General features: G+C 37.8%; 1 protein-coding gene across 6 annotated transcripts in view; it reads left to right on the forward strand.

The window, feature by feature from the left end:
- The first annotated feature begins 191 nt into the window (after window positions 1–191).
- abi1a (abl-interactor 1a) overlaps window positions 192–27343 on the forward strand; it is a 47036-nt gene continuing 19884 nt past the window's right edge. For 3 of the 6 annotated variants that reach the window (XM_066718015.1, XM_066718024.1, XM_066718059.1), the window contains exons 1-2: window positions 193–410; window positions 12735–12902. In XM_066718015.1, the coding sequence (XP_066574112.1) occupies window positions 294–410; window positions 12735–12902 (285 nt within the window). In that variant the 5' untranslated portion in view covers window positions 193–293. Of the gene's footprint in view, window positions 411–12734; window positions 12903–27343 lie in introns of all 6 variants that reach the window. The other 3 variants (XM_066718034.1, XM_066718050.1, XM_066718043.1) reach the window with 2 other exon arrangements.

Raw genomic sequence — 27343 nt, forward strand, 5'->3', positions numbered from 1 at the left:
CGTTAAATATGTATAAATTCAAGCGTGGCTGTTTCATGTTAATTGTAAACATGTCTTGAGTTTCTCTCGCTGCATTAAGCAAATAAAACTACGTATCCCAGCATGCACTTTTCCAGGTTACAGTATTTTTCTTCTGTTCTTTCTTTCTCTTTTTTTGTCTGTCAGGTGAAAGGTCGCGGTGGTGAAAGCGAGGCCAGGAATCCCACAATACCCGGCGAAGGAGCTCCTCTTCGGGGCAGAGCTTGTGGTTTTCATCAAAGGGAAGGAGAAGAAGAAATGCAGAGAGATGTAAGATGGCAGAGCTGCAAATGTTGTTAGAGGAAGAAATTCCAGCCGGCAAAAGAGCCTTGGTCGAAAGCTACCAGAACCTTACCCGGGTAGCAGACTACTGTGAAAGCAATTATGTTCAGGTAAGAAAGAAAAACCGATTAAATCCTGAAATACAACGCTTATTCCACGGTATTTCCCCCCCCGTGGAAGTGTGGGAAACCGGAGACAGGAAATGTGGAGTGTTGCAGCAATGAGGAAACTCAAAGGGATAGACATTAAACATGTACAAATGAGCCGAGAAACACCGCGTGGTTTTACGTGTCGTTGCTAAATCTGCGTTTTAATCTATTTCTATTGTCTTTTGAAATGTAATAAAACATTAAACGCGAGATGTGTTGTTCCCATTCATTGCAATCCTTCATGATCCGTTTAGTTCGTGTATCCAGAGGGTGTGTCTTGTATTATTGTCAAGTCTTCTCACAATGCGACTGCAGATTCTGCCTAAAGTCCGGCAATTAGTGCATCGCTTTAATCACACGAAATGTCGGTAATTAATATGGACAAAAATGCATATTATTTTTAAGAACTTTATTTGATCCGGTTTTACGACTCCGGGGACGATGTGATGTCAGTATTTATTTAGTTGGTATTATGTATTTATTGGAACTCCGTATGTATTTGATTGCAGTATATATATATATATATATATATATATCTATATTTATTATCCATTGTTGATATCCATATTCTTAGTTATCCATTAACGGTACACTGTTCAGTATGTTTGTTTACTAAACGGAGCTGTATACAGCAGTTCATCCTACAGTCTTATGTGATTAATGTTGTAGCTTCAGGGAAAATTGATCATATGATCTTAATTTTATGTATTAACTTACCCTACTGCTCTTGCCCAATCGTGTGAAAGACACTTCCTTGCTCGCTACATTGTATCAGTACTGTGTGTTGAATGTTGCTGTTCAAGATGACAGACACACACACAGCTATCAGTGATTCATTAATCAATTATTTATCTACTTTTTTGTCCATTCTGTAATTGCAGTCATGTAATGGTATAACATAATGGTTAACTTTTGGGATCATTAATTTTCATTGGCAAAAGTGTTTACTATCATCAGTAGAAGTACCTGAAAATATCCTTGGATTAACATTTTCATGAAGTTTCCCTTCACATTCTTTTAGATTTGTGGTCATTGCAAAGCATTGTTTAATCCACACTGCCTCTAAGCCATCTTTCATTAACCATGCTTTGTAGTTCGCCTCCACATTCAAAATAATGACATTTTTAAGCGTACAGCATTGCTGACCATGTTTTCCCTCCTTTGAAAGAATGCAAACAGTTTAAGGTTTATTTTATGTTTACCAGTTATACAACTAATGCAATTTAACTGCCAAATATTAAAATGGAAAGGATGAAGCTGTATGATATGTGCTTCCAAACTAATCACATTTTAGTATTACCTGTACTGTACAGTTCTTGTGTACATGCTGTCCAGAAAAAAAGTGTATTCTGCTTTGGCTGATGAAAGTGAGCCTAAACATGTATCAGTGACTGAAATGTATATTAGACCTGTATGTACTCTAATTTATAATTTGTTTGAGTATGAAACAAGTTTTTTGCATAGTCCCTTAGGTTGTCTTTTACTGTAAACTGTCTTAAGCAAAATCCTGACTAAGTTTTTATCTGATAGTCTATCTAATTTAAATGAATACAATTTTAATAAATCCAGTATAGTGGAATAGTGTAACGTTAGCTTTGTAAACTTTGTAAAGACTCGAGTAGCCTTTACGGTTGCAGGTTAAAGTAATTACTTGAATGTTCAATGCTATAGATGTGTATAGTCACTTGACACAGCCCAGGTATTGCGTTGTATGGAATGTAAAAAATGTTTAGAAAAACATTAGACTGTGCAAGACTTGAAGGCGTGTCCTTTGCTAGACTGAAATTGAACTCAGTGGAGTAAACTACATTCACCGATCATTTGAATGAGTAACTACATTTAGCATACATCTTATTTCAGCTTTGTTTTTAGTAGTAACAGTATTGTGTCAGGGTGATGGAATTGTTTTTAGTTTTTACCTGGGAAATATGGTAAAAAATCCTATTTTTTATAATCTGTGCTACCATCATTAAAAATGATACTGTATTTGTTTCTTTAAGTTTTGTAGCTCTGACCGATTACTGCTAGTGTGTCATAGGCAGTGTGTGTTTCAACTCGAACCACAAGTCAAAGGTGTGGCCGCAGTAGTGGTAGACAACTGTCGTTTTGCACTGAGGGAGCACCCTGAATTCTCAGAATATTTGGTTTAACATGTGGCTGTTGTTACTTAGGGTGTTCTATTGGGACTTAGATTTATTTGTATGCATATACCCCTCCCTCGAAAGAGATTCCTGTCTTCTGATTTCTTATCATGATAAGTAAATAAAAACACACTCTTTCCTTTAGAAGCTCACTGAAAGGAAACCATTTTTTCAATATACAGCAATGGAAACAAGGCATTAGGTTATTTTCTGAATGACTGGGGACAGATACAAAAATAAAATTTAATAATCATGTTAAAAATAACCTGTTTTTTAAAAACTACTCTGTGTGCCATGCACAGCTTGCAGCGTACCCTCATCCACCAGGTTTTGCAGGGCTTTAAGATGTTCTCCAAGGAATGGAGGTCTGGGTTCCTTGGATTATCTTGTGGTGTCAGTGTTTGAAGGTTGCCTGCATTTCTCTCTCATTCGAAAAGGTGAAGAATCCAAGGCACACAGATATTGCTGTGCTCACGGACGTGTTCCTGCTTGCAAGCTGACAGCCCTATGGAGCAACGTTTGTTTGCACTTGTGGCTTTGCAGACAAATGGTCCTGCAGCAGCAGAACCAGACATGCAGCAACAGATGGTGGGGGTTGGTCCATGTAGGCAGTAATGAGGACAGCAATTGTCCCACTTAATAGTGTGAATTTCACATCTTAATTTATGACGGGTCATTGCTGCTTCCATGAATCTTGCAGACGGTATAGGTGTTTTTTTTTCTGTGGAATTTTTAAATGTCATTTTTATTTTCTAGTACATAGTTTTACAAATGTTCTAATATATATATATATGGCATTACAAAAATAACCCAAAAGCCACAACCCCTTTTGTCCTCAGCAGAAGACTCCAGATCAAATTAATCTTACCTAATCAATTTAATAATTGGTTCAGCTTAGTACTTTGGTAGGAATGAATTTAAGCAACAGATTTTTAGACCCCAGCTCTAGACTGATGTTCCTGTAATTTTCTTCAAGAGCTTAACTTCAAAAAGGCACAGAGTAATACAGCACATATTTTCCTTTTATATGCATTTGAGAAGTATATTGTAAATGCATGAATAACTATTAAACCCTTTCAGCAAATCTCTAAATTTTCCTGTAGTCACTAGAGTTGTCTGTCTGCCCTGTATAGTGTCTGAAGACATTGTTTAAACCCTTATCAAGTGTCCTGTGCTGGTTCAGCTTTACTGGTTTGCCTTTAAGACCTCTACTCTGTGGACAGCAGTCTGGCCTTTTAATGGAGGTTCTTAGCATACCAGATAAAGAATTACAGTAATCCCCCTCTAACTGTGTTGAACTCTTGACACATGGCTGTAAACATGAAATTTTGAATATTACAGAGTGAAACATTTATTTCTTATAATTTGAAAGTAGTCTTCTGTCTGCTTTGCCACTCCTACTGACTATACATAAACAGGCCTGTTCTATAGTTTACAGTACAGAGTCGAGATTGTGGATTTGATGTATTCCACGGTGTATTTATTTTAACCCCTTAGACTTATTTTTCAGTAGTTCAATCACTAGTCTAAACTAGTTAGAGTTGGGTCAAACCCATAATTTAATAAAAACTTTGGCGAGACCTTGGTGCATAGTGCAAACTGAGGCTTTGACACATTCATGGTAGTCCTTCCTTTTACAAGAGCATCAAGGAGGTTTATTTAAATGAGGTGTCAGCTGTAGGAGAAATCAAACTCCCGCTGCTCTGTAAGGCTGTGATCAGACAGAGTGCTGAAGATGAAGCCCTGCAAAAATGGATACTGAATACCTGCTAGTACTGGAAAAGAGCCAAGCAACATTGGAGGGAAAGATGTTCCGGTTTTGCTTGGCCTTTCTGAGGCGGTTAACCATTTACTGCATGCCCAAACTACTTCTCATAGATCTGGTAAGACTGCTGTGCATGAGTATCCTTTACCCCTCCCTCCCTCTAACAAATGAAGATGTTGGTGGTTAGAGGTCACTGTGAAAGGGATTTGTATTAACAGAATCAAGTGTTTTTATGCTAGAACTAATGTGTGTTCATTTAATTAGAAGTTTTGATCTGATTTAATTTATGAAATGGAAATGTTTTTGATCCAACCATATCTGATAGTTTGCTCACTTTGAGATTGTGATTAGTGTTGTTACATTCAGTTAAAGAGCGGCTGTAACAGTGATACGGTGGCAAAATGGATTTGACTGTTTGATAGGCTTAGACACCAGGTGGGCTCCTAAACAAAGCGACCACCAGATATGTGGTTCTAAAACAACCTTGAGGGCTGATGTTTGTCCTCTGCAAAGTAACCAGGTATAATTGGAAGCTCAAGAGTACTTCAATATTTAGAGACTGACATATTTTGAAATCCATTCACACTTTAGCATGATGTGTGTTTTCTTTTCTTTGGATATCCCAAAGGATCTGCCACTTGGCTGTCAAGGGTGGGATTTGCCATATCATACTGACCTGGTTTCACTTCAATTTAGTTGCTTTTCAAAGGAGAATAATACGAATTTGTTTTTACAGTTTTGTATATGGTTTGCGTGTTTCAGATCTTGTGTGTGTGAGACTGTTTAGTTTTTTCTGCTTAGACTATTGTTCATGCTTGTTCGAAGTATTCAGTTAATATTGTGACACAACCACCACCTCTTGGCTGAAAATAAGGAAATGGACTGATTTAATTATCGGTGTTACACAGGTTTCAGTGCAAAGTACACAACTGGGCATTTAAGACATTGTGCAGTGCAACTTATTTACATTTGAAGTACATATTTGAAGTACAGTTGGTATGACAAATTTAGTCTTGGCAGAAACACTAATTTTGACAGTCAGATGGTATTGTTACAAGTTACCCCTGTATAACACTAAGTACACATTCCTCCCTGGCAATAAGTACAAAAGAGCCTGCATCGCTATTCCAATAACCAGGGCTTTTGTGAATTTTGAGGCCTGCTAAAGTTGGGATATCCCTGACCAGATGTTTTATTTTTGATCTTGAAAAGCTGAATCACAGGAGCTGGGAGATCCAGACTCGTTGGACCAACTCCCTGCTCAATCCCGCCTTAGCACCTTTCCCCTTTGCATCTCTTAGCACTAGACTCTACTAAGCTGTACTTATTTCTTAATAAGCAGTATTCTGGCAAAAGACTGATATTTGACAGTAAGAGTCTGTCAGTTAGATCTGTTTGTACTGAATGGACTGGAGTCTTTTTTTTTTTTTTAATACAAAATTTATAACGTCTTATCTTCTGGGGAATCAAGAAGGAAATGCTCTCAACCCACACACTAGGGTATTTAGATGGAGTAGTGATTTCTTGTTATACAAAATGTCAATTTTGTGCACCTTTACAGCCCCACTAACAGATGTTTTCATTGATTTTGACTAGCAGACTTAACTTACAGAGTCTTACTAAATTTACAAAATCTTGTAATTGAAATTCGCTTACCTTGCATAAAAATGTGAACAGAAGTACCAGCCTGCCAGCATGTATTTAGACTGCATATCCATTCTGTAATATTGTGCTTCTAGTTTCTTAAGTCACACACAATTTGTTGGTACACAAATTCTGTTTAAAATAAATGATTTCTGCTGCAGTGGTGTTGTAATCCTCATTACAGGGAGATTGTAGCCAACAGTAAGACTTGCACTGACAAGGGCTGTCCCTAAAGAATGACACTGATTGTGGTGATTGACACTTTTAATTGAGGAAAAGATGGCAGAAATTGAATTGATTTAATCGGTCCCAATTCACCTGGTGAGAGGAGAGGTCGTCTTCACCTCATGATGTTAGGGTTTATCTTTCTAGGTGGATTATTTTCCTTAATTTCTTCCCACTTTGAATTTATTGAAGAACAGCTGCTTAATTACCAGTCATTTCAGGTAGTTGTTCTTTACCCCTCCCAGAACACACTGTCTGAATAGTCAATTTGTTTTGGGCAACACTGAACACTGAGATGGGGGTTGTGTGCATGAAGGTGCAGAACATATCTTCTGAACAGATCTTCTGCCTAATGCTTAAGTTCTGATGTTTTTCCCATCATTTATTCCTCTTCAGGTATGGATGGTTGTTTAGCATTGTTCTAGTGTTTTCATTGTGACTGCAAAGAGCAAGTTCTGAACTGTTTTTTTTTTTCTTTGTGTTAAATGTATTTTCCCTCTTGTCAGTCTTAGTTGTCTGTGTTTGGAAAGATGCATTTTTTGCAGTTTAAGATCTGAATCCCTAGATCTTGGAGAAGATACCATAAGTTGTTCCATGTGATTAGGTTCTGCATGCGTTTTCTTTGAAGAGTCATTTTGTGAACTATAATTTGCTTTTCCTCTGAACCTTCTCTACATTATGCTCTAGATTATTTGTGATGTAGCCTACTTGCTGCTAGTTTAATGTGTAATATGCATAAGGTGTACAGCACACTGCAATTGAGATACACTTGTTACAGACCTGGAAGGTTATGTATATTTGAAGGCCATAATTTTAAGCAATCTTTGTAATGTATATTTTAGATATTTTGTGTATTTATTTAAAGTAGATGCACATAGATTCAGTGCAACTGTTTTAAATTGCAGCATTTAAGCAGTAGGGAATTACAGTAGAGATGTGAATGCGGGCCACAAATGTTGTGATCTCTGTTGTAAGCGGAGGAATCGGGTCAGGAACCAATTTGATTCATTTGAAAGTCTTACAAGTGGACTAGGGATCACTGAGCTTTAGTAAACATATGTTCAAGAAGGGATGTTTGTTTGTGCTTGCCCTCCTGTGTTGAGATTACAGAGGAGGTAATCTGTTTTCCTCTGGTTTACTTCCCAATCTCATGACAATTTCTGTCGAGATCAGTATCAAATAAAATCAGTTTGCCAGTTTTGATCTGTTTTAACTTAATCTCTGAATTAATTATTTTAATTAAACCAATATGTTTGACTGACTTTGCTGTGGTCTTTGAGGCACGCCCCTTGTTGTGTCTGCTGTTTGATAACTGGTAGGGACAGTCTGCTTCTAGCACACATCGGCAACATCAGACCTGGAGACTGTGCTATTAAAGCACATGGTACTAGGCAGGGGGTGCAGGGGCACCTGTTGGGAGGAGTGGTCTAATAGAGCAGCTGTGAGTAAAGCTGCAGACTAGACTCCCCAACTGTCAGCATGTACTGCCATGTCAGACTGCAGCAGATTAGAATATCTTCTGCTCCCCAGGCTTGTTTATCATGTTACACGGGCATTTCCACTCCTTTTTATTAAGCTCTTCAAAAAGTTTTTATTGTTCGTTTCACTTCGAGAAGTGCAATGTAACTGTGTTGAATTATTCTGTAAATTGTGTGAATTAAAACACTTGTAGCATACAAAATCATGGTGCCATTGCCCTTCAGAAGCTGATGGCTTCATGGATCAAAGGGATAAATGTTGACAATCACAGTTAATTGTACAGTCCCATCCTTTCCTGATCAAAAGACTGCAGAGTAAATTAAATAATATGAATGATTTACAGTGAGTTAAACCATGTTGATATGATTTTAAACAGGGAGGGTCAGCTTGGGGAATGTGATTTTGAACCTTGATTACAAATCGGTATTAGTCAGTGTATGTTTTAGTGGTTAATATATGTGTATGCATATGTGTATGTGTGTTTCACCGGATGGAATGGTGAATTTAAAAGGATTTAACATGTATATAATTTGTAGTTAAGCAGTCTTAGGATTTCCATAGGTAAATAACAATGCTAAATGGTGGTGTTGGTGAAATTAATTTTGAGGTGTAGAGAAATTGGAAGCAATGTATAGACCTAACTAGTAAAAATATGGCTCCTGATTTTTCATGCTGGGAAATGGCTAATACAATTTCTGGAAAATGCCCCCCCTCCCCCATTTCACTTATTTCCTATTTGAGAATGTAAAAAACATTTTAAACTTCTATATACAGTTATGTAATTAACATAGCTCCAGTCAATACTTTCATAAATTCTAATATAATCCATTAACAGTGTAACGTATGTGCTAGCATTACAACATCGCCAGTTAATCTGGTTACTCATGTTTTGCAATTGTTCATATGATTTATCAGATAATTTTAATGTTGGTTTGTTTAGTTTTAAACTGGGCTTACACTGTAATAAGACAGCAGACCTGTTTGTCATCTGCATTATCATGTACTGATCAGGGATCATTTTTATTGTAAAAGAAAGTGTTAATTGCATTACATTTGAAAAGAGTAAAAAGTAATGCCTTTACATGTTACTAAAATTGGTCCTAATATTAGATTACATTGCCTAGTTTTCCTGGTCCCTGCAGTGCATCTAGGCTCTCAAACAGCTTTTAACTAATTTAATTCCAGCTGCTGAAACCTCATCCTTCTGTCTGTTTGAGTAGTTTTGAGGCTGAAGCAATTTTGGTTCTTAAATGCACTTCAGTATCTTCATAACAGATGAGAGGCAGAATATTCATTTCCATAGTGCCTTTTACAGCAACTCTATGACGAGCAGTTTGACTGACTTGTTCTGGGATTTCAGTTCACCGATTTGTATGTATACTGCAGCTCCAGACTGGGTTGGTCTGTTCAACTGCCTTTGACTTCAAGTTGAATAACTAAGGAAATAAAAGTTGACAACAAATACTTACTCTGAGCCAGGATGACGCACATTGACTAAGGAACCAGTAATTTTACTATTTCTGTGATCTTGAAACCATAGCCATATTTGATTATAGCTGTCTGGGGCACCATTCCCTGGAAATTTGAAAGTAACATCTACACAGGTGGATTTTGAAACTGGCATCCTTAGCATGTTGTCATTACAGTGCACAAACTGAAAAAGGGGTGTGGTAATCCAAGGCTGAACAGAAAATCCCCAAACTTTGTATGATCTGGAGAACAAATCTTGTGATTTTATTTAATCTGTATTAGGATTCAGATTTAGCTGCTTTTCTGTGTCTGGATACCCATGTCAGACGATGCTTGTGAGGAGCCAGTCTGTTGCATGGTTGAAGTGTTCATTCAGTGGCTGGTGTTACAACACAATATAACAGTGATGTCTTAAGTGACCTTTATTTAACAATTTTTACAAAAATACAGAATTTAAGTTGCTTATTTTAGAAACCATACTTGCTGTGATTTCTAATAAGATTAGTGGAATATTCTGTTATGCTAATATGTAGTAAAAGATGGATTTCAATTTTTTTTTTTTTTTTTTTTTTAAAAGGTAATTTTGTTCAGTGGCCTGTTGCTTTCCTAGAGATTTAAAGCATTGGTACCTTAGATTGATTGATAATTAATTGTTAGCAAAGTTCAGAAGACATTTTGACAGTTTGATGTATATTTTTGTTATTTTTATCATTAAGTCTTCTAAAAACTTTAGAACAAAGGTATTATATTTAATTCTGTAGCTTTTAAGTAGGCTTAAAGTCGAATAAAAATGTATGACTAAACTTTATAGTACTGCTTACTCATTATGTCTCTAGTGCTTCAGTTGGGGGAGTACTTGTAAAATGCAGGCTGACATGGTATGGGGGATTATTTTGACTGGCTAACTGATGTTGTGATTTGCTTTGCGTCTGTGTGGTTGTGCAGCGCAGGCAGAATGGGAAAGGCGTGTTGATGGTGAGGAAATGGTGTATCTGAGCTGTGAGCAGAGTTAAAGGAGTAGTAAGCAACAGGAGGAGAAGGGTGCATGGTTCAGTCTGACCCTGAAACTGTCCCCTGGGAGGAAACCTGGGGGTTTCCTTCCTGTTGCCCTGAACACTTTGCTGCCAACTGATAATACTCCCCTCAGAAAACGAGACTGGAGGGAGGGTAAACCGAATGATGATAACAGCTGAAAAATCCTCCCTAGACTGCATTGTGTTCAAAGGCTGTTCAAGAGGTAGCTTTTTGCTTACTTTATAGTCACAGATAAGATTTATATGTTCTATTGTATACAAAGGAAATGCAGTACCTGCAGTACTTGGACATTTTTCAAAGTGCAGTACAAACTGCTTGACACTAATTTTAAAGAATCACAGATTTGATGGGACCTTTTCTGGCCAGGGTTTTTGTTTTCCATTTTTTTTTTTTTTTCCCTGATTAATAAGTGAAGTACAGCATATTGCTTCTGTACTGTTAGATTTTGGCATTGCTTCTGTTCCACTGCTGTTTTTTTTTTTCTCTCCCTTTCTCCCCTTTTGTCTCTCTGAGACGAGTGTGTGTGGGGTGGGCTGGTAAAGATTTTTGGGGCTTGTGAACATGTGCATAAAATGTCCTAAATCTGTGCACTGTGGGTATGGGAATGACCTTGTTAGTCAGAATAAATATTTTCTTCCATGGCTGTGTTGAGTGCCCTTGAAGATATGAAATGCTCTTTTCTGAGTGTCCTTCAGTAAATCTTTTTATCTTCGGAATCTTAAAGACCATTTGACCTTGATGCAGGACATTGTGTCCAGCTGGACTCTGAAATGGATAAAGATGGATATTTCAACAAAAAAGCCGAATAGGTTATTTATGAAATGCTTTAGTAGGTCATGCACTATGGGTGGGGGACTTCTATCAGTTTTCTGATCGAATGAATACACTGTGCTCTCTTATCTGTTCCAAAAACCTGCAGGTCTAAGGTTTACAATACGGCAGTCGGCAAGTTATTTTCACAAATAACTTTTAATGTTTTCCACAACCTAATTGTGTCTCCCTTTGCCAATCAAATAAACTTCTTAATATGAGCACAAAATGAAAAAGCAATGAATGTTTATTGGCAGGTTGCTTCATTTTTAGACCATTTTTTTTTAGTTTATATATTATACAGAAACAGCTGTGTTTTGTCTCGCTAAGTTTTCTTCTGTTTAACTGTTTTTCTCTCTCCCTGTAATGTGAGGCAACGCCTCTTCTGAGAAGCAGAGCTGTAATTGTACTTTAGGTCCCTGTGAGTTTGCTTCATGCAAATGTTTTTCTAATTATGTCATTAGACTTGTATCAATATTAAATGGCTACACAGCATACACAAGAGAAGTGCTATGATGCAGCCATTTAAACTCCTTTATTCTTGGGTGCTTACTGGGGCATTTTGAATACAGAACTGCAAGGAGGGGACCTCCTTTGATTTACATTTTTGGGAGTGATTACTATTTCATGTTTACTAGATGACCCCAAATCTGTATCATTCAGTCTGTAATTGGATAATTAAAGTTTTAAAATTGACGTTGTACAAAGTACATTAATCATTTTTGGCTCTTGTAATTATTAGTGTGTAAGTGCTCTAATTCATTCATCTTCTCATAGAGATGCACATACTACAGTGTTCATTTATATATGAACTGTTAATGAAGGCTGTTAAGCCTGAAAACGGTAACAACCGTAACGTGATCACAAGATGCTGTGTGACATGTTTTTGGGTTCCATGCGTTTTCAGTTAGGAGATGAACATTGTGAATTTGCTGAAAATCAATCGGAAGGTGCTTTTTTAATAAATCTTTACTTAATTACAGAATGCAATATTAATTATAAATAATATACAATATTAATATTAAGTCAGTTTGTCCTGCGTTTTGTCTTTCTGCAGTACAGATAAATCTATTTGCACATGAGAAGTTCCAGAACACTTCATGCTAAAGGGTTCATAAATACAATTAATGAGTAGGCCTAGGTTTCATAAATGCGACAGAACATTAAAATGGGATACATACTAATATAACTGCGCTGTTAAGCAGAAAATAGTTTTTGCTCACATTTTATTAAATTTTAAAAAATTGCATTTTAAAATTTATTTAATCTGTGCTATAATGAATCCGTGTATAGTGGGTCGTGCAAAGCGGGGTGTAGCTGTTTGATGAGGGTGATCTTACACAAGTCTAGCTTTATTTTATTTTACTGCACAATCTGTGGATTATGTAGTGCATAGTGTCAGCTTGTCACTAAATCACAGGGTTTTACAGTGCACCTTGACAATCAGATTTCAAATATTTGAAGTAGCTTGAGAAATGTCCAGAATAAATGAAACTGAGAGGGCTTACCTTTGAAGTTCTAGACATCAGCACATTGTCTTTGCGATGGCAACATTACTGTGTGAGGGAGGAGCCCGCTTAGAGAAGCAGGGGCTTTGTTGAAGGCTACACTAAACTCCCTTGTGTGCATCTCAGTATCCTCACAGTACTGTTATAATGTGTACAGAGGACTGTAGAGTACCAAAACATGCTGATTTTGTACCGTTTTTCTTTTCAGGCCCAGGACAAGAGGAAAGCCCTCGAGGAGACCAAAGCATACACGACTCAGTCTCTCGCTAGTGTCGCTTACCAGATCAATGCCTTAGCCAACAATGTCCTGCAGCTGCTGGATATCCAGGCATCCCAGCTGCGAAGAATGGAGTCCTCCATCAACCACATCTCCCAGGTCAGCGCGCAGACTGTCTTGCTCTTTCTCAGGGCTTATTGGTCCCATACAGAATGTTGTGCGTATCTCTCGTTTGTGTCACGAGAATCTGGTCTTTAGCTAACATCAAATTCTCTTTCAAAGATGATCAATTAGGGTATGGAAATGAAAATTGTTAACTAGCTATTTAAAAAAAAAAGAAATACAGCTGTCTATTAGGGAAGATTAACATGTATGCCAGGACTTGATGTCTAAACACTGTTAAAGAAAGAAATGGATAGTATAGCCTGTATATTTATATATAGACCTAAGCGTGAACAACTTGATGAATTTGATAGTTTAATACATTGCAGATTTATTCCCCAGTATAATGTACACAGTTATTCCATTTATTTTGTAGCATTACATGTCATCAGTGTGAAACGGAAACAGAGAATTGAGTACTTATTTTTGTAAAAAGCACAAGGTCTACTTTTATTTGTTTAAAATTAGAAAAGTCTACCATAATACATCACAGTGATGGCATCATACTTTTTATGCAACGTACCATGTGTAGCAATGGAACAATGCAGCTGTCGATCAAGATTGTCTGTAAAATAATGATGCGTAGGCAGTGCTGTGTCCTCTGTAGCAGCAGAGAAGGCTTCGCTTGCCAAAATTGTCTGAACAGATTTGTAGTTTTTAATGAGTGCTTAACTTTGTACAAATGACCATACAGAGTTCTGTGTGGTCCAAGACTGTGGAGATTAGTTTTAACAAAGCATTACCAGTTTGTTGTCCAAAAAAGAGCAGGAAACAAATTAAAGCTCAGTTTACGGTTTCTCAAACTGTAAAATTAAGTGTTTGGTTTGTGCTGGCATGGTTTGTAATGTACCTTAAGGCTTTCATCCACCTTCTGCTAAATTTTGGATTTAACAATAGTTTTGAAATGAATTATTCTGTCTGAACTGAATTTGTTTATTGCAGTTTATCTAGATGCATCACCTGTGTATTAGGAAGTACAGAGATCCCTCCCATGCAGTACATTATACATTAGTGTACTTGAACATATGGGTATTCATTACATTTAAGTTATTTAAAAGGTTTCTTTTTTATGCATTGTCTTTGAGGAAATATCTCCAATATAATATTACATGTGCACATTCATAGTTTTAAACTTCTGGAAAGCAAGTTAATCTCTGCTGTACTCCCCCCACTATAAACTATCAAGAGAAATGGATTACAGCTATATATTATTTTTAGAAATGATGGAACTCCTAAAATGTAATACACTTGCTCTTCAAATATTTGGAGATATATTTCATAGGATAATTAATGATTTAAAAGCTATATATCCATCAGGTGGCTTTACATTTTCAAAGGTTGAAAGAATGCTGTTTGAATGCTTGAAAGAATGAGTTGCGTATAAAATTCATAGAGATCTGAAAATCTTGTCCGATTCATCACTCAAAGTATTCCATACGGCAAAGCCAAAGAGGTTTACTTAAGTAGAGCAGAGCTAGGAATTTTCAGGCTTCTAAAAATGGTGAAATTGACTGTCCTATTTTTTTTTTTAAGTTCCAATTTAGCTCTGAAAATGGCTTGCAATTTAAAAAAGAAAAGTGTAATCTGTTTCATAAATGTTTTTTTTTTTTTTTATAACCTTTTCCTCCATCCTCACCTTCACCTCTTTCAATCAAAACTGAAAACTTGACTCCAGAGGGTTTTCGGTATTCCGTACTGCCACAAAAAGGATTTTCTCATTCCCCAGACGTCTCCCTCTGTGTCTTAAGTCACCATGGCAATCTATACTAAAGATAGCAGAAGGAGTGAAAGGTCTCGGCCAGCGTGCGCACGTTTATTGATGGTCTGCTCAAGAGTAGGCATACTGTTTGCTAAAGAAAATAGTCCATAGTTACAAATGAAATAATAAGTAGCCATGCCCCCAGCCTCTGGTGATGGATCTGGCTTTAAAAGTTGTCATTAAAGTGTAATTCTCACCACCACCCCCCACCCCATACTTCCACTATGGATTTATCTCATTGTTGTTAAGAGAGACAGATATGGAAATGTGCGACACCTATGAAACATGCTGTTGTGATGAATCCTGCTACCAATGCATTGCAGCGATTTAATAAAAGTACATCCTGTAATCCATCTCTCACTCTTTCAGTGAAGTACTCTAATGCAGTTTTGTGCTGCTGACATACGGATTCCCAGCGTGCTGCTAAAGGGAAGTTAAAACGTATGGCCTGGTATCAGTGCTGCGCAGTGGGAGAGCAGGGTGGCTGTGGTTTTGGCTCCTGCCAGTTCTTTGATATGATCATTAGGATCAGAGATTGTGCTCGGACTGGTTTCTGAAACAAGAATGCACAAGGACACGTGCAAAGCACTCTGGGAGTGGGTCAGCTTGGTGTACTGGAAGTGGTGGTCCTCAGGTTGGTTCTGATCCAGAGCTGATTTTTTTTTTTTTTTAAATCAGCTTGGAGTCACTATACCTGGCATCATATTTTCCATCTATTCCGGAAAGCGTTTATATTATTTGGTCTACTATTTAATGGCTTAATTTAGAGGATATATTTAGTTTATGTATTATACTTTGTATTGCATGTTATTAAGTTACATTTACTATGCAAAATGCACTGTTCCATGGGGAAGTTTTATTTATTTCTGTAAATCTTAAGTGAATGTCTGGGAAATCAGTGATTCGGTTTTTAGACTACTTATCCATTTTTCCAGACTCTGAGCACCCCCATGAAATCAAATATTGAATAGTCCACTGTCTCTTGAACATGACGTAGATTGTGTATAGGTCTTATTTTAAATTGTAGTACTTTTTTCCCATTTCACTTTGAGAACAGTGAGTGCAGGCCAATGCCACATGTTCCAGCAGGGTGTGGTGTCCACATGCCTTGTTAGAGTGAGCCCAAGTACTATGTAGCTCTATAGTAATCTGGTCAACTACTCTGACACCACACAGCTGGCTTTGCACAGTTTTCCTTCTACAGTGGTAATGTCAGACTTTTCACCTCATTATGTAAACATTTCTACTCATCTGTCAATCTTCCTTGTATGTGCCCAGCATATGCTTTTATACCAAACTGAAATGCAGCTCTGGTATTGTAACTCTGTGGTTGAATCGCTAAAGTTTACTTTTTATTTTTTTCCCCTCCCAGTAGCAAAGGAAGAATTTCTAAATGAAGTGTCACAGTCTACTCCAGTACATGAACTGGCTGCAAAAGACTGCAAACAGTGAGTGCTTTGTGTGCTTGCTCAAGGGTCTGGGACAGTGAGTGATTCTCTCTGTTGCCTTGGCTGTTGGATGGCAGTGCATGGAGCAAAAACTGTTGGAATGTCCCATTAGGTTTAGGAAGCTTGGTCCTGACCGTAGTGGCTTATATAGCGCAATGCAAAAGTATTCAGACCCTTCCTATGGGGTCCCATTTTGTGAAATTACATTTTTTTTTTTACTTGATATAAAACAAACTTGAATGCCCAGACTATAGACTTCCAAGGTTAAGAGGTTATGTCAGCATGAACTAAAGAGAAAAAAAATGAAATTTTAATTTCATAAGTATTCAGACCCATCATCTCTATTTGGTGGAAGCACCTTTGGTAGCAATTACAGCAAATCTTTTTGAGCAAGTCTCTACCAACTATGCACACAGTCTTTGTGCAATGTTTTGCCCATTCTACTTGGCAGATTTGCTCAAGCTCTCTTGCTTTGGGGATTGCTTATGTAATGCAGTTTTCACGTCTTTACACAGATTCTCAATAGGTGTCAAGTCAGGACTTTGACTGGGCAACTCAAGGACATTTTCTTGTTCTTTAGCCACTCCAGTGGTGCTTCAGCTTACTGTCATGCTGTAAGATGAATTTATACAGTGAGGGGAAAAAAGTATTTGATCCCCTGCTGATTTCGTATGTTTGCCCACTGATAAATAAATGATCAGACTATAATTTTAATGGTAGGTGTATTTTAACAGTGAGAGACAGAATAACAACAACAAAATCAAGAAAAACGCATTTCCAAAAAGTTATACATTGATTTGCATGTTAATGAGGGAAATAAGTATTTGATCCCCTATCAATCAGCAAGATTTCTGGCTCCCAGGTGTCTTTTATACAGGTAACGAGCTGAGATTAGGGGCACTCTCTTAAAGGGAGTGCTCCTAATCTCAGCTCGTTACCTGTATAAAAGACACCTGGCCACAGAAGCAAGCAATCAATCAGATTCCAAACTCTCCACCATGGCCAAGACCAAAGAGCTGTCCAAGGATGTCAGGGACAAGATTGTAGACCTACACAAGGCTGGAATGGGCTACAAGACCATCACCAAGCAGCTTGGTGAGAAGGTGACAACAGTTGGTGCGATTATTCGCAAATGGAAGAAACGCAAAATAACTGTCACTCTCCCTCGGTCTGGGGCTCCATGCAAGATCTCACCTCGTGGAGTTTCAATGATCATGAGAACGGTGAGGAATCGGCCCAGAACTACATGGGAGGATCTTGTTAATGATCTCAAGGCAGCTGGGACCATAGTCACCAAGAAAACAATTGGTAACACACTACACCGTGAAGGACTGAAATCCTGCAGCGCCCGCAAGGTCCCCCTGCTCAAGAAAGCACATGTACAGGCCTGTCTGAAGTTTGCCAATGAACATCTGAATGATTCAGAGGAGAACTGGCTGAAAGTGTTGTGGTCAGATGGGACCAAAATCGAGCTCTTTGGCATCAACTCAATTTGTGGTGTTTGGAGGAGGAGGAATGACCCCAAGAACACCATCCCCACTGTCAAACATGGAGGTGGAAACATTATGCTCTGGGGGTGTTTTTCTGCTAAGGGGACAGGACAACTGCACCGCATCAAAGGGACGATGGACGGGGCCATGTACCGTCAAATCTTGGGTGAGAACCTCCTTCCCTCAGCCAGGGCATTGAAAATGGGTCGTGGATGGGTATTCCAGCATGACAATGACCCAAAACACACAGCCAAGGCAACAAAGGAGTGGCTCAAGAAGAAGCACATTAAGATCCTGGAGTGGCCTAGCCAGTCTACAGACCTTAATCCCATAGAAAATCTGTGGAGGGAGCTGAAGGTTCGAGTTGCCAAACGTCAGCCTCGAATCCTTAATGACTTGGAGAGGATCTGCAAAGAGGAGTGGGACAAAATCCCTCCTGAGATGTGTGCAAACCTGGTGGCCAACTACAAGAAACGTCTGACCTCTGTGATTGCCACCAAGGGTTTTGCCACCAAGTACTAAGTCGAAGGGGTCAAATACTTATTTCCCTCATTAACAAGCAAATAAATATATAACTTTTTTTGAAATGCGTTTTTCTGGATTTTGTTGTTGTTATTCTGTCTCTCACTGTTAAAAATACACCTACCATTAAAATTATAGACTGATCATTTCTTTGTCAGTGGGCAAATGTACAAAATCAGCAGGGGATCACATACTTTTTTTCCCTCACTGGAAGTCTTTAGCAAACACACTTGTTTTCCTCAAGGGTTGGGATAATTGTGTATTCCATGACTTTTCCATTTTTTTTCATGTTAATGATCAATTTCCATTTTTTGTGTGCTTTAAATCTGTGGATTTGGTTGTGTGTAACAAGAATTTATACTTCAGTGTCATGACTACAAGCTTTAAATCAACAGTGTGAAAATTTGAGAGGGTCTGAATACTTTTACAAGGCACTATGTAAATCATGAGTGGGACTTTTACCTAAAAAAAACAATTGCAATGGAGTTTTGCTGCAGTAGTAGGATTAATGCTGTCTTGTTTTGCAAAGTTTGCAGTAGTATTGATATTAAGGCTGTTTATTTAATCTTAATTCTCTTACTTTGTATGAAATAGAAAACAAAAATCAATGCTATGTCTTTGAAAGCTTAGCTTTAGAAATATGCAAATACTAAAGGTAGATAGCAGTGCAAGCAAAATGCAGACCACCTTGTAATGAGATTAGCAAATTTTCATGATACTGCTTTTTGTGCAGTGTGCTTAATCTTCCTGTTCTCACTTATACACCAAAACTAGAACTTTCTGTATCAATTAGTTGTACTGAGCTAGACCCATAAAGAAAACCAAGAAACAAGGTAGGAGGGTGATCTCGACTGTTACTGGTGTTTGTCATGTTGTTAAATATACCAGCAGAACTTGGTAAGAGCTCTGTATGTTTTCTGACTAATGCTCCTCAGGTGACAGTACTGTTCACATGAGAGAGGCTACACATCTGATGGCAGAAAAGAAAAAATGCCTTTGCTTTAACTTAATTGGTAGTGCTCCCCCCCCCTCCTGATTTTATACTTTAAGTCTGTGTCTCATTATTTTGTTTATATCTAGTAGGCTCTAATTGGGTATCTTCTGTCTAAATAAACCCTCTTCCTCATGCCTCTTCAATAAATATGTGCTATTCTCCATTTTAAGCCCAGTAGACTCTGCTCAAGGCTATTTGTACATATTGTGTGTCCTGGTTGGAGATGCAATGCCTCATGTGCTTTTGTTTCCTTTCTTCATCTCTGCCTGATGTCTCTTCTGGAACTTTCCCTTCCCAGTAAATCATACCCCACCCCCACAGTCTTATAAAAATGGAGTTCCAGACTTTTCTAGATGTGTCATTTAATGAGACTAATGTGCCTATTACTCGACTAAACTTAGATCTACTCAATAGATCCTTTGCTGCTGCACTGAGTTTTAAAGATGCGTTACAGGAGCGCAGTTGTTCAAATGGGAAGTTAAGATCCAGAGATAGTGGATCAGTCTCCAGTTGTAATCACACAGTATTTTCTTATTTTCATTTCGCTGTGGTCTGTATTTTTTGGCTTCAGCTGGCTTTTTATAAAAACCCTCAGTGATTGCGTGTCCCTGTATGACGAGGCCTCTCCAATGAATCACTCTTACAACTCATGTTTTCCTTACTAACTTGTGAGGAAACTTCCCCTGTGAGTCTGAAGAGCAGGGATGTCTTTTTTTTTTTTTGATGGAGTGCAGCATTTTTTCTGTCATGCCACTTTTTAAAATCTGATTCCTCACTGCATGCAGTTCAGTTTTAATGTATTAGTTTTCTTTTACAGAATGATTACAAAAATCCTTGCAGAGGATTTAAACATGAAGTATTCCTTTTTCCCTGTAAATATGAATTGAACATTACTACATTGACTAAATATTAAATTCTGAAGTGTTCAGAGTATGTGTTCCAGCTTCATATCTAAAGTGAGAGGGAGTACTCGTACTTTCTCAACTAAAGATGTCTGTGTAATATATCTATAGCTCTAGCATTACAAATGCTGGTTAGTGTTCAGTGATGTTGTACTGCATTGATTGACAGGTGCTGCTTGGTAGTGCAGTGTCTTTTCACCATCATGTACCCCCTCTGAGGCGCACACTGATTGCATGAATCAAACCTAACTGACAGACAACTAGTGGACACCCTAAGCACTGGTTGTTTTCCCTTTCAAACCCATAGACATACAGGAAATGGGTGTGTATTGGATTGTATTTTATTTGTAACACACAATTGTCTGCTCAGGTTGGGCCTCTTTCCCATCTTAAGCAAGATGACTTAAAATTAAACTTTAAATGACTTTCATTCTCTTTAATTATCCAATAGATTCATGTTCTGCTCTAGGGAGTAATGGAAATAAGTAAATCTCACTGCAATATTCTGTTCACAGAAGTGTAATACTTTCTTGGACAGGTAATAAATCTTATCCATGTTTTCCTGTAAAACTACAGCACCCAGAGGAGATACCTGGCCCACTTCTCTCTGTAGAACAGTCCACCTACTGTATCTTGGTACAGTACAATGAGGAACTTCATTTTTAGAAATCCAATAAACTATTTAAAATCTCTGCAGTTTTCAATTTTATTTGTGGTCTAATCTTTCAATTTCTGTTCTGCATGATTTCAGTTTTATTTGCTCAGGTTATTTACTCAGAACATCTGAAAGGATTACTACAAGCTGATTGCAGGGGATATAATTTTAAAGCTGCACATGCACCAAACCCCTTGACATATTGTACTTTTTAATATTGGGGAAAAACAAATCTAACTTAGTTTCTCTCCTGCTCACGGTGCTCAAGATCTCTTCACATGGTGCATGAATTGGCTACAATGTCTAATAATAACAGGAGATTTGACAACATGTAGAACACATCATGGGGTGTGTAGGATGCCGTTATGTCCTACCTCTAGAATCTCAAAGTTAGATAACATTGCCCTGGAAGATTGAGCTAGTAACAGACCTTCCACACAGTCACGGCACCGGCCTTCATTGCCCCGCTGATTATTGGATTTATCTTAGTTAATCATAAGGTATCTGGTTGTAACTGATACGCTGTGGAGTTTTGTGGTGACAGGTTGAAGATTGTGCTAAGCAGTGGCTGAGGTTTGGGAAAACTGCTTCTCACTATATTTGGACAAACAGACAAACATGCCTAAACATTCTCTGTAAACCTCATCTGCTCTTGTGAAGCACATTGCCATAAAGTAATTGATTGTTCCAACAAGTTAGTGATTAAACTGGACCAAACCGCAGAAAAGCGTTAGTGTGACAACCAGGCGTCTGTTTCCCATGACTAAATCCTTGATCTTTTCACTATATAGCTAATCATAGTTTCCAAATTCTTAAGTCATATAATCATTTTTGCTTGTGATTTTAAGTATTAACAAATATTAACATGTATGTGTTTTAAATGTCCCTAAATGTATTGTTTTTGCATTGTTGAAAAAGTGGTCGAAATATTTGAGCTACAAAACTATTTTCTGTCATTTCTTAAATGTGCACGGTTTCTGGGTAAAACCTGGCATGGTGCCAATGATAGGCTGTCTACAGTAACTATCCTGATAAAATTAGCACTGGCTGGTAACACATTTTCTAAATTTGAATAGTTGGTTTCAATTCTGTGCCTATCCACACTATTACTCCATGCTTGGTCTTTGTGTTAGTAAAGACTGCTTATAGGCACCAGATATTTGTGTTATAGCCCAGCAGTACCAGCCCAAATAAGCAGGCCTCAGTCAGCTTTGAAAAGACTGTGCACTCATTTGTAGAACAAGGGAAATGTAATTGGAGTAAAGCTTCATAGGTTAGATGCCTGTTCACGTAACAGAGACCGGAAATAACATTTGTGCACTTACTGTTATGCTGTGAGTTGCTGAAGCCTCTGGGTGTGGTCATACTTTTTTTTTTTTTCTACCTAAAAATAATCATGTACAGCATATACTATTTTTAACTGTGTGTGGAGTGTTGTACATGCTGTAATTATTTTAAGGTTAAGAATCTGAGCATATTTGAAGATTTGTGAAATGCAAATCTCTTCAAATATTTATTTTGATAACTTACAGCTTTGATTTGATTATCGTTGTAGGCACAGTTTTCTTCCCGCTTATTTCCTTCCTTTCTGTCATCAACATGTGAAATAAAAACTCGAGCAGTGAATTGCAATTTTTTCCTCACTTAGGAAAACCAGACAATTGTAAATTGTACAGGTTAAATGTTTAGCTTGTCTCATGTAGAGCTTGTTTAAAAAAAAAAAACTTCTCCCCGATCATAGGTTTTTAAATTGCATATACATGAGTTAAAACCACTAGGCTTGAAATTTAAATTTAATAAAAAAATAAATACCTTTAACTTGTATCTATATATTAAGTGACATATCTCTACCTTACCAGAACATTTTCACACACTATTTAAGTTCCTATTCCTCTAAGTAATTAAAAATAATACATTAAAAAACTATTCTTTGAATTGTCTGTTGTGTTACATGAAACAGTGTGCACACAGCTGAGAATTTCATGGCTCTGGAGTGCTCTGCACTACTAAAAGCATAAATTGATTCTTGTGGAAGCAAAATTACAGCTGCACTCGGAGCAAGACAATTAAATAGTCCAGAGTGTTGGTGAAGAACAGCTACAATGCGTCTTCATTCTCACACATCACAAGGCCCACGTCGGAACTGATAGGCAGCCACTCCATTAACCCCAGTGACAGACTGCAGAGCAGGTAGGGAGGGGAAAGAAACTGACTGGCAGCAGGATGACCAAGCCCATACAGGGTTCTGGTAGTAAATAACTGCTTATTGGAGCAGGAACAGTTGAACAGTGAATAACTAGGCGATGAGTAGAGCAGGTGTTGATGGGCAAAGCCAGTGAGAGCCACTCCGAGAGTGCAAGTTCTGCAGCTCCTGAAGGATGCTGGGAGAGTTCCCCTCAATTCAATTTGGTAGATAATGGAGAAACCAGTTTTATAAAAATAAAACATGATGGAAAAAAGTCAAATCGCATCCGCTGTTTGTGTGTGTGTGTGTGTGTGTGTGTGTGTGAGAGAGAGAGAGAGAGTGTGAAAATCTTTATTCCCCCCACACCTGCTTTGTTAATTGTTATATAGGTTTTTGAGTAATTATAATTAGTCTCATTATTTTCTACTCTTGCTGAGGAAAAACCCTTGTTGGGTAAGATGTCATTTACAGGAAGGATGTGAAGTCAGGCTCTTTGTCCTTCCTTTTTTAACAGCTGCATGAATATCTCTAAAGTTTTATTGGGTTCGTAACTTGTTTAAAAAATAAACCATAATTAGAAAATGTTTTTAATAACACCTTCACGTCTTAACATACAGCTAATTCTGTATAATAGTTGTATTCGTATGGAGCATTACTGATGGGAGTATTTTTTTACTTGCATCCCCCTTTTTTGTGTTCGAACGAATTCTTAGAATCTCTCCCTTTTAGGAAATTGTGACCAGCGTACACTACCACTGTGCCACAGATTCTTCACATGATAAATACTCGATTTGGTCAGAAGCTGTTTGGAATGTATCCATTTTATATTAGAGCTAGACTTTGCAATCCAAGTAGTTGTCTATGTAAAAAGGTTAAAAGCCTTACTCATGTTATTACACAGATGATGGTAAGTGCTCTGAATGAAGTGGTGTTCCAGGCAGCACTATGCTTGGGCAGGTTTTGCTTAAGGGTAAGTCGGATGACTTCAAGTGGAAGCTCTATAAAAAACCCACGTACGTGATGAGCACACTTGTGAATGGCCGGGCTCATCTCTTCTGTGCTAAATTCTTAGACGGTGTCAATTCCCGATCACCAGTAAAGGTCTCCAATGCATCTCCACAAATGAGATGCAGCAGTGCTCGAAGAAGTGAATGAACAATGAGTGAACCACAGCTTCAGTGCCAGGTCTCATTAGGCAAGGGAGTACTCTTAAATTAGTGTTCTGCTTCAGGCTTTTTGACAGGAAGTAGCATTGAGCAGCCCAGCACAATAAAGCACTGAGGGGTAATATGTTCTCCTTCTTGCTACAAGTTGTCTACAGGTTTTGTAACCGTGTGTGTATATATAGGTTTAAAAAAAAAAAAAAAAAAAAAGTGTGTGTGTAAAATGTAAATAACATTGAAATCCACACTCCTTTTGTTTAGTTACTGAAATGTTAACAGTATGACGGTAGTGATTGATATGGGAGAGGAAGGCAAAGGTGCTGATAAAAGTGATGTACAGAAATACTTATCGAGCCTTTGTCCCTTATAAAGATGTGTATGCATTGAATTCTATTTTTGTCCGGGTCCGTTAAACAAAACAAGGTTTATTTTATGTGATGAATGCATTTTTCCAATGGATAAAAAGCACGTGGTAGGGGGAGACCGTCATCACAGAGGCACTTCATAGTGCTTGAGATTCAAAATATTCCAATGTGTGCTAACCAAAGATCAACTAAAAGATACATTCTTTAAAAAAATCTTAACTGGTGTACAGCCTTGCTCTTTTAAGGTTATTTAAATACAATGTTGATGTTTAATAAACTACTTATTTTCCCCCTTATATGTTCTAAAAAATAATAAGACTCGGTTAAAACCTACTGTCGATCTCTTTCTGCACCAGGGCTCAGAACTATTCTACTCATCACAGCTGAGAGCTGCAGAAGGGAGGGGCAGTTTTTCTGCATGAGTACCAGCTCCAACTTGGCCTATTCAGAGCATATTGTCGCAATGGGTGGGTGGGTGGGGGGGTGAATAAAAACCTAATCTGTAAGCACAATTTTGTTTTTCATTAATGTAGTTAATTATTGTACATTCATAGATACTAATGAAAAAATGCTTTCAAAATTAGACCTGTTAATAGATTGTATTTATCAATTATCTAAATGCAAAGTGAGTGAACAGAAGAAAAATCTACATCAAATCCATATTTTGTGTGACCACCCTTTGCTTTCAAAACAGCATCAATTCTTCTAGGTACACTTGCACAAAGTCAAGGATTTTGTAGGCATATAGTCGGGTATATGATTAAACAATTATACCAAACAGGTGCTAATCATCAATTCAATATGTAGGTTGAAACACAATCATTAACTGAAACAGAAACTGCTATGTAGGAGGAATAAAACTGGGTGAGGAACAGCCAAACTCAGCTAACAAGGTGAGGTTGCTGAAGACAGTTTACGATCAAATGTCATACACCATGGCAAGACTGAGCACAGCAACAAGACACAAGGTAGTTATACTGCATCATCAAGGTCTCTCCAAGGCAGACGGGTTTCCAGATATGCTGTCCAAGCTCTCTTGAAGAAGCACAAAGAAACAGGCAACGTTGAGGATGCAGTGGTCGTCCAAGGAAACTTACTGCGGCAGATGAGACCCATCATGCTTACTTCCCTTCGCAATCGGAAGATGTCCAGCAGTGCCATCAGCTCAGAATTGGCACAAAACTGTGGGACCCTGGTACACTCATCTACTGTCCGGAGAAGTCTGGTCAGAAGTGGCCTTCATGGAAGACTTGTGGCCAAAAAGCCATACCTCCGACGTGGAAACGACACCAAGCGACTCAACTATGCATGAACTATACAGCGACAGTCATTAAGAACTATCTTCTTGTTCTTCTTTACGCTGGAGTCCTGGAAGTGATGGTATGGCCCCCACAGATCCCTGATCTCAACATCATTGAGTCTGTCTGGGATTACATGAAGAGAAAGAGGCTGCCTAAATCCACAGAAGAACTGTGGTTAGTTCTCCAAGATATTAGGGCCAACCTGCCTGCCGAGTTCCTTCAAAAACTGTGTGCAAGTTTACCTAGAAGAATTGATGCTGTTTTGAAGGCAAAGGGTGGTCACACCAAATATGGATTTGATGTAGATTTTTCTTCTGTTCATTCACTTTGCATTTAGTTAATTGATAAATAAATACAATCTATTAACATGTCTAGTTTTGAAAGCATTCTTATTTTAAGGCATTTTTTCACACCTACCTAAAACTTTTGCACAGTACTGTATATATATATATATGTGTGTGTGTGTGTGTGTGTGTGTGTGTGTATATATATATATTGCCTATCCTTACTAAAGTAACAGCAAGCAAAGAAACTCTCAAACAACGTACATCTGTTTCCATTAGGCATAACTTCACAGATCTGGCCCACAACTTGCGAAAGGCTGTCATTGAAAAGTCAAACCTGACTTTGAAGTCAACGGAAAACCTTAAACTTCTCTCAGTTCCTGTGTTTAACTGTGTTACTTAGCAACAGTACTATTTACAGTGTTTCTGCTGAAATTTGTTTTAAGCAAATATAGAGTGCAGATGAACTATGTACATGCTCCATGTGTTTCAGGCATGTAATGATTACAACCCCCCCCCCCCTTCTGGTGTGATATGTGGTGTAAGATTATATTCTGAAATACCTAGAATGCCACTGAAAACTCATTCCTGTCATTAGGTGTGCCTCTCTGTGAACATTGAGCGATGGGAGTGGCTGAAGTTCTGCAAGAGGAATTGCTCATTTGGTGGGGGAGGGACAGTAATTACATTTCTCTGCGCCCCACAGCAAATTGTGATTTTTTTTTTTTATTTGTGAAAGAGAATCTGCTGAAGTAGCCAGATATAAGCAAGCCAATTTGCCTGTACAAAGACTATTCTTACTATACTGTTTAACCTGGAAGATTGTTACTTTTAAGAGGAGTTTTTTTTTGGTTTTAATAAAGGGATGTGGGGGTGCAAGTTGTGATTTTCCATTGACAAGATGATGAGTTGCAGAAGTGTGTTAAACAACTTGAAAATGATCTCTAGGGCAGATGCACTCATTTCAGCAATCTATTTGTTTTGTGGCCTCTGAAATGTATTCTCACATTTCATAAGGTTTGATCTGTGGCACTGAAAAGATTGGCATTTTAACATCTAAAATATTGTTTTCCATTTTATGTTAAAAAAAGTGTCTTTGTCTGGATTGTGTGCTAAATATTGTTTTTGTGCCGAGAGTTATTTCTAGCCTAAAATAGGATGGTCTGTAAAGACTTTAACGGAGTCGCTGTGCAGTTTGTACTGTTTAGGTTTTATAATTTTACTTTATTCATGTGCATTAACAATGTAATGGAATTAAAGGCTTTTCTGTATAAATTGCAGTTTTATGATTAAATTATCTTGAAGACCATGGAATTGAATCAAGCCCTCCCCTGACTCATCGTTTTGTTCACATGATTTTCTTTCTTTTT

Source organism: Amia ocellicauda, chromosome 2 (assembly GCF_036373705.1).
Source record: "Amia ocellicauda isolate fAmiCal2 chromosome 2, fAmiCal2.hap1, whole genome shotgun sequence".
Classification (NCBI taxonomy): domain Eukaryota; kingdom Metazoa; phylum Chordata; class Actinopteri; order Amiiformes; family Amiidae; genus Amia; species Amia ocellicauda.